An 8,879-nucleotide genomic window follows, 5' to 3' on the forward strand; every position below is an offset into this window, starting at 1 on the left:
ATGAAACAATCGAGTTCATCCGTTTTGGGCAAGTGGAGAATTCTTGACGGTCGTGGTACAAAAACTACCAGAACTTTTTATTTGGTGGATGAAATCAAACTCATTTTTTGCTGGATGCACTAATTATTTGATGACAATTTTGTGCTCTTTGTAAAATCTTGCAGCATTCATAGTTTTTGAGAAAAAAAATATTCTGTTTTCTTGCCACTTAAGAATGTTAGATATTAACTGCAAATATCGTGATACGAGTCATAAGATCATTGCCAATCAACCTCACAAATTCGTTTTGAATGATCTTTTCTAATGAAGAAGTGATCGACATGGTCAAAGTATTAGGGTTTTGCGAAGACAACTTGCGTGAAAGCGTACGCATTTACGCGGCGCATATTTGCAGTTAATGTCTAGCATTGTTAAGTGGCTAGAAAACAATAATCTTTTTCGCAAAAACTATGAATGCTACAATATTTTACTAAGAACCCAAATTGTGAATAAAGTTGATTAGTGCATCAAAGTTAATTAGTGTGAAGAGATTAGTGCATGAACCGAAAAAAAATGCGTTTATTTCATCCACCAACTAAAAAGTTCTGGTAGTTTTTGTACCACGACACTCAAGAATTTACCACTTGTCTAAAACGGCTGATCTCGATTGTTCAATCAAAATATGATATAAGAACACATTCACAGCGAGTTTCACTAAAATAAATCGTACGGTTCTCTCGATATTTAAAAAAACGGTAAATTTTTTGAAGAACTTTAACAATCAATAGCAGAGGAGCCAGACATTTTTTATTAATAGAAGTTAGGTCAGATCGTCTTCTTTTGATTCAAAGAATATCGCAGTACCCTTTTGATCATGTGCTTACGGGACACCCTGTAGCATATTGTAATACTATTGATAATATTGATATTATATGAGCATTAAAACATCTATCCTCAAGAATTTCGATAGTCTTCGAAATCGGAACACCGAAACGTTTGGTTTTTCCTAAAATATACTCAATGTGTGTGTCCCATTTGAGGTTGTAATAAAAAACAACCCCTAAGTATTTGTGATACTTCACTCTATTTACAGTTTTTTTGTTAACTGTTGTTTATTTTTATATGCTCTGGCACACTGTCACAGTAGTTTCCGAATGTTATATATACCGTCTTATCTATATTTTATGATAGTTTATTCAGTTTTGAAGCGATTGTTCATTTTGTTTTGTGTTTCTGACCATGTATTCTCAGTTGAGATGATGGCTGTATCATCAGCAAAGGATATTAATGACTCATCATTTACACTATCCAACAAGTCATTTACGTAAAGGATGAATAGCAAAGGACCCAGTATGGGACCCTGAGAAACACCCATTTTTACCCTTTTAAATTCACTTTCATTTTCGTTCAACTTGACTTTTTGCTGCCTATCACTAAGATAGCTATAGGTAGGCTTTCCCTTCATGAAGCGATACTGTCTTTAAGATATTATGTTGCTAGCAGTTATGAAGTCCAAGATTCTATAATGAACAATTTTCTCCAATATTTTAGCAATGTTCGAGATTAGTGATATTGGTCTGTAATTAGATGCCTTATTTTTTACTCCAGCTTTGTGGATAGGTATTATATCTGCGTTTTTAAGACCCTCTGGCCATATAGCTTCTTCAATACACAAATTAAATAAGTGGCTCAATGGCTGTACTATATATGTATTCCGACAAATTTTGTAACGTTTTGCTGTTCACACAATGTGGCCAACGTTAGATAATACAAGTGAAGTCCCAGTTGCTCAACAGTTTTCATAATACACAAATAAAGCCAACCGCCGGTGAAAAAAATTCGCAGAAATTCAAATATTCTAGAGAACACCGATATATTTTAGAGCTTCCCAATTATGCAAATTTACGGTTTTTGGTACGACATAAAAAAGGTAGTAGGATTCCATGGATGAGAATTGCACAGAATAGAACAAAATGGAAAGAACCAAGGGAGGCCTATATCCAATTGTGGACTAAAAATGGCTAGAAGAAGAACGGTTTTGGGGCATATGGACACATAATTTTTTTTCGAAAACATCACCCTCCACTCATGAAATTCTGGGCAAAAAACCAAAAATTTCGCATGCGAGTTTCCACCTAAGGAGCTTAACAATTTTGCAAATTTACTGTTTTGGGGCATTTGAAGAGATTCAATTTTTTCCAAAACACCAAGCTCCACTCCTGAAATTTTGGATGTTTGTGAAAGTTTGGCGTCATTACAATAAATAACGCATTTCACATTGATTTGCCCATCGATTCGCAATGAAACCCTATTGTTCCGGTTCGCTGGTTCTGGTACTGATCCGTTGACCAGAGACTATGGGTTCTAATGATCCGGATCTTCGAAATGAGCCGACTCGCCAACCACTAATCGTGTAAAGCTCTTTCTTTACTAACTCTAACCCCCAACCTTTTCCGGAATGCCAACAATTTATTGCGCAAATGGCGGCAAATTCAAATATTGGGTACCTGTTTGGCGCACGATGTAATTGTCGGCTACTCACCGTAATTTCGGCTTCATCATCAAACTCTGTATCGCTGTCATCATACAGATCCTCCGAACTGTTATTGTAACAAAAAGGAATATTCTTAGTGGCAGCTTCCAGAATATGGAAACTCATAAAAGGTGCCGGAATCAAAAAGTGGGCTAGTTGCTTAGCGCATACGAGCTGCTCCTCTTCATTCCTTTAATAATGAGCATCAATAAAAAAAACGAAACAAAAAACAAACCAAAGGCTCACTTCTGCAGTTCAATTACGTAGACCCCGCGATTATTGATGTCGGAAACCACTAGATATTTTCCTGAATAATCTACGGCCACGTTGAAAAACAATTCTGGTATGATTCCCTTTGGGTTTGGCAAAAAATTGATGGTCTGCAAACAGCTCCAAGTTTCACAAGACCACAACTTAAGTTCGCTGTTCTCCATTGCACCAGTGACGGCGAATTTCCAACAACTGTAAAAGTTATCTTATGAATTAGAGCTACAGATTAATAAAATCCCACTTACTGCGGAGCATATTGCAGAATATTGTCCACGAAAATTACAGAAGTTAAAGCTTTACCTTCATGGGGAACCCATTCGTGTAAACATTTTTGCATCTCCGGATCACACATAAACAACTGTAACAAGGAGAAATGAATAAGACCTTGACTCATCGAAAACTTATTTTTCAATTTTAAAGTTCAACCTGAAAAAATTTCACGAATCCGTCTTTGCAGGCAAGCGCAATGGCACAACCATCCGACGAAAATGAGGCATCGACCAGATCCGAGGTATGGTTAATTTCCGTGTAACCTTCATAAGAATTATCAGGATCAATAGGTCCATCACTTCCATATTTAAGGTTCAAAGTGGCGACATTGTAGATCTCAGCTGTAGAAAATTACGTTTGTGTCCCGGCAATTTCACGCACGGATTTTTACCTTTAGAACCGTTCAAAATGACGAACATTTTCTCGGACTCTTCCGGAAAATCAAGTTCTTCCATGCTGGGAACGTAAGGGCACCACGCTAGCCTGAAATTGGTTTTCGGTCTAGGCAACTCTTTGTGGAACACATGCAGGAGTAGTGTGTAACTAAGAAACATGAAACAAATAGAAATTTGATGTTTTCCCCATTGAATCAACACAACACCTTAACGAATCTTCTGAATCCTCGATGTTATAAATTAAAATATTTCCCTCGCAATCTACGCAGCCGAGAATGACCTCAACACTGGAATAGGCAAATGCAAGTTCCTTAATATCGTCCTTCAGGTTCCTTATTAAAGCCCTTTTTGCGTGGTTCTCCTGGTGAACTACCCTTACCATTCCGCCTTCTTTGCCTGCAAAACCAGTCAACAAGGAACCTAAGTAGGAAACGGAAGTTATTATATCTTACCCTTCATTGCATAGGCCGCAATCTTTCCTTTAATATGGGCGGCAACTAAGTGACCATGGTAGTACTTGAATTCCCAATTATAGTCGATTCGATCTGTAAGTTTCACTTTGGAACTTCCATGGTTGTGGGATCCCTCACTGCATTGGATATTCACTACTTGGCCATGTAGTTCCGTCGCATATTCACTCTCCGGGCCTGTATATTTTCTGGAAAAATATCGATCTCGTTAAAAATTAGCATTATTTTTCTAAATTGAGTCTGTTATAGTATTTAACGTAACCGCTAAAATAACAGTGTTCCAAACGTGTAACCTGAAACCGTAGTTACAGCTAGCCGATTTAACCGGTTTTTTTTGGAACCGTTTCATAAACCCGAAATAGCGGTGCGCACTTCGGACACCGTCGAGCGATCTATCCAGCTACAGCCGTTGCCAATTTAAACCGTTGTGTTTGAAACCTCTTTGAAGTCTCATAAAACCGAAACAGTTGTGCGCACTTCGCACCAGCTGCAGCCGTTTGCCGATTAAAAGGTTGTTTTTCGAACCGTCTTATAAAACCGTAACAGCACCAGTACAAAACCGTTGCCACGCCGCCGAGCGATCTATCCAGCTGCAGCCGTTTGCCGACTTAAACCGTTCTTTTTGGAACCGTCTCATAAGACAGAAACAGTTGTGAGCACTTCGCACCAGCTGCAGCCGTTTGCCGACTTAGAGGTTGGCAAAGTGGTTCGCGTCAGCACAGAACCGATGCGGCATCGTCGAGCGCTCTCGCTCTATCCAGTTGCAGCAGTTTCAGTAACCATTTGTCAACCGAAAATATGTTGTATGTAGTTGCGCGTTGCCTTGATGATTGTGTATCACTTTTCGTTTATAAGAATTACTGTTCAGTTCTCCAGGAACCAGCGAAAATGTGTTTAGTTGCTGCGATGATATAATTAATCATTTTTAGTCTATAAGTGTTTAGTTTTCTGACATTCTCTAATAAATCTTAAAAAAAAGGGATTTCTGTCAAGAAACTTAGCTCGGGAGTTATATGTCCATTACCAGCAAACTAAGCAGAATGTGCACTTGCTTATGAGTTATGAGCAAACTAAGAGTCTAAGACATAAATTCCATGACAGTTGAAATGTAAAATAACAAACGTTTTAAGCAGAATGTGCACCTGCATTTAAGCAAGCTGGCCATTTTTAAATATAAATTCAGTCAGAGATGAAATGAAAGTTATTTGAATAGTAATGAACGTTGTAAAGACGGCATCTTTTTTTATTATTTTTTTGGATACCAAAATTAAGTCCAGTAATACTTCGTCCAGGTTTGCCAAACACGCATTTCTGTTTGTGGCTATTGTGGACTTTTTAATGTTATTGTGAAACGAAATGCGAGAAATTATGAGGTGGAGTGAAATTGGGTTCAATTTTGTGTATTAATACAGATACAATATGATTACATTACAAGAAAAAATTCGATCTTTGCTTCAAATTACGAAAAATTTTTATATCAAAAAAGTTCTCTTCTACAATTTTTTGATGAAAAGTCAAAGCGGCAATGATGGTTTTTTGTCTTCAAGAGATAGTTACAGGTGGATAGCCATTGTCAATAATAACAATAATTTCTCAAACTGTGACTTACATTGAATTTCCTTTCACGAATTTGCGGATATGCGATTAGTTCAGGGGAAATGCTACAGTAACATAGCAGAAGCTGAAAGAACTCACCCCAACAAAGGGCGAGGAAGATAATGGACGACAATAGATGTTCGGGTTCCAGACACAGAAGAACAAGTATTGGACATAATTGCAGAAGAGCCTTTCAGGGACACTCAGAACACTGCACAACAACTGACACTTTCCCAGGCACCAAATAAATACCGGCTACATTCCTAACACGTATGTAAGATACACATTAAATGACTGAACCCCGGTATAAATTGAGAAGGAGTTAGTTAACCGAATACGAGAAGCTGCTTAATAAGAGTGGATAATAAGGAGATTACACAGGCACAAGCTTGTTTGCAGTTATCCATTCAAATGTTTGGTGTTGTATGGTTTATTTGTAAACACCAATTCGAGGTTATGAGAACAGGTTGACGTTTCGAAAGTACGTTCCGCAGTCAACGAATCTTATTGAATTTACCGTTTATCCTTGTCTATCTTATTGTCACTCTGTATAATTCCATGGTTACCGGAGTTTTAAAGAATTACGAAGCAACAGGTATTTGCGCAATGTTAATTAGGCAGATTACCTTGAAAACATTGCTGCCGTATTTCTGATATAGTTTTTTTTCAAATTTCCCAGTTTTTGATGCAATGCATTGCAATAAATTACAATCATTTATTTTACTATTTATAGTAGTTTATTAGTAGTTTGCCAGATATCGGTCGCGGCGGTTCCCGGTGGAGCACCTTGCATACCTACGTTAGTGGAAACACTGAAAGCCGAATTTTTAGAACGATGGATGCCAGACAATTTTTTGCTTTTGCTGCCACTCGATTTACTATTTAGATTATTTTTGTGAGACGCGGTGATTGCTGGTAGTTCGTGTAACAACACTTCTGGATTCGTTCGATTTTTTATTATAAAAGAATATTTGGCAGCGACTTTTTTGTATTGTATTTGGAGTAGAAGCTACTCTTTGTGCTTCGGCTGGTTCTGCAAGCATAGCTGTGTTAGCCTCTCGAACCACAGCTTCAGTGCAAAAAGTTAAACTTCTATTTTTAATGCAAGAATACACTATTTTAAAATATCTGCTATTAGCAAAAAACCTAAATCGGAAAGAAATAATTGMATTTTCATTACACTGCAAAAATAGTTGGACATTCGGTGCCATAAAAATTATGCGGCCCATAAGAAACAGAGCAATTTGAACTTTCTACTTAAGACATTGTTAATAATATTTAATTACAAAAATATACTGTCACACCGGAAAACCGCGAAAAAAATTAATCTGTACTAGTCGAACCTAATCGCCCTTTTAACTGTAGATCACATCATTTCGAGTTATAAAAATGAAGATCGTATTGTTTCCTTAAAACAACCAAGCCGATCAATGGTGTTAACTGCAAAAGACGAGGGGCTTCTGGGATCATAAGTCACGTAAAATAGAATGTTGCACATACTATGGACGCTAATGAATATATTGGGCGAGTTGCAACGAAAAAGCCTTAGCTCAGTAAAAAAATTGTATTTTTTTATATTTTATAAAGCGGAATAATATTGGAAACATGCAATATTTTCAGATGCGACCAATTTGAATATACAGGATCGTTTTTTAGTGTGAGATAGTCCATTATTTCTGTTGGTGTTGATCTTTCAAAAAATAGTTTCATATAAAAGTTGTTGATGCACAAAGTGCGCACATTTTAAAAATATCTTATATGATACAGAGTATCTCAGAAAAGCGAGGCTTTAAAGTGTTTTTTTAAATAGAACTACCCATTTTTCATTAGCTCATGGAATTCAGCTTTAAACGCTGCATATGCACCGTAAATTATTTTTTTCTTACTTGCTACGTTGGTAGATTATCGCCATTTTAGTAAAATTCTGCTTAAAGACATGGTTATCTAAAAATTAATTGTAGAAGCAAAAAAAGCAGTTCAAGATGCAAAAAAATACGTTTTCCAATCCCCACAGATCCGTTAAGAATTCTAATAACCAAAATATTATAATATTGCACAGGGTGTTAACAATGTGGACTTCAATGTAAAACTTTTTATCGCAATATGACTTTTGCTTTTCAAATGGAAGTACCAGTATATAAATACGTCATTTGATAGACAATTTACAAAGTTACAAATTTGCATTTACACTTATTTAATGAATTCCATAGCCACCTTACAAAATGTATCAACTTTTTGAAATTTTTCAATAAAATAAATTACAATTTGCAAACGGTTGATTTCACAGCTTAAAGTGTAAATGCAAATTTGTAACTTTGTAAATTGTCTATCAAATGACGTATTAATATACAGGTACTTCCATTTGAAAAACAAAAGTTATATTGCCATAAAAAGTTTTACATTGAAGTCCACATTGTTAACACCCTATGCAATGTTATATTTATGTTATAATGAAATGCAGCTTGAAACGCTGCATATGCACCGTAAATTGTTTTTTTCTTACTTGCGACGTTGGTAGATTATCGCCATTTTAGTAAGATTTTGTTTAAAAACATGGTATCTAAAAATTAATTGTAGAAGCAAAAGAAAGCAGTTAGAGATACAAAAAAATACGTCTTTCCAATCAACTAATCCGTTAAAGATCCTATTGAACCAAAATATCAATACATTGTACAGGGTGTTAACAATGTGAAACTTTTTAAYGCAATATAACTTTTGYTTTTCAAATGGRAATACCTGTATATTAATACGTCATTAGATAGACAATGAATTTTTAGATGCCATGTTTTTTARCAAAATTTTACTAAAATGGTAATAATCTACCAACGTCGCAAGTAAGAAAAAWAAAACAATTTACGGTGCATATGCAGCGTTTGAAGCTGCATTCCACGAGCTAATGAAAAATGGGTAGTTCTATTTAAAAAAATACGCTTTGATCTTGCCTCGCTTTTCTGAGACACTCTGTATCATATAAGATATTTTTTAAGTGTGCGCACTTTGTGCGTTAACAACTTTCGTATGAAACTATTTTTCGATAGTTCAACACCATCGGAAACAATGGACTCTATCGCACTAAAAAACGACCCTGTATTTGGCAACAGCAAAACACGGCTGAGGATCTCATGACCTGGGGGTGCATTTTTTCATTGGCTGTGGGTGAGTTAGTTTTAGGACGAAACGGGTTCACAAACACAAAAATAAAAAATATATTCAAACCACATAATATCAACATAGCAGAAAAACCTAAAAACACCTCAGAAAATGAATGTTTCACAAAATTTAAACCTAGGATTGACAAGTTAGATACGCCTAATGTAATTTACAAAATAGACTGTTTGAATTGTGATAACACATACATAGGTCAAA

The 8,879-nt window shown here is 36.0% G+C and overlaps 1 protein-coding gene across 1 annotated transcript in view; it reads right to left on the bottom strand.

Moving 5' to 3' along the window:
* The window catches only part of LOC109540405 (enhancer of mRNA-decapping protein 4), a 32,404-nt gene that overhangs the window by 22,048 nt on the left and 1,477 nt on the right, over positions 1-8,879 (bottom strand). Inside the window, exons 3-9 of the mRNA XM_019908767.2 lie at positions 3,900-4,105; positions 3,654-3,843; positions 3,444-3,595; positions 3,209-3,393; positions 3,028-3,140; positions 2,759-2,974; positions 2,522-2,702 (exon numbers count right to left, since the gene is read on the bottom strand). Coding sequence (XP_019764326.2) covers positions 2,522-2,702; positions 2,759-2,974; positions 3,028-3,140; positions 3,209-3,393; positions 3,444-3,595; positions 3,654-3,843; positions 3,900-4,105 — 1,243 coding nt within the window. The remainder of the gene's footprint in view (positions 1-2,521; positions 2,703-2,758; positions 2,975-3,027; positions 3,141-3,208; positions 3,394-3,443; positions 3,596-3,653; positions 3,844-3,899; positions 4,106-8,879) is intronic.

Source organism: Dendroctonus ponderosae, unplaced genomic scaffold (assembly GCF_020466585.1).
Source record: "Dendroctonus ponderosae isolate FM_Combo_2020 unplaced genomic scaffold, Dpon_F_20191213v2 Dpon_F_20191213_11, whole genome shotgun sequence".
In the NCBI taxonomy this organism is placed as follows: domain Eukaryota; kingdom Metazoa; phylum Arthropoda; class Insecta; order Coleoptera; family Curculionidae; genus Dendroctonus; species Dendroctonus ponderosae.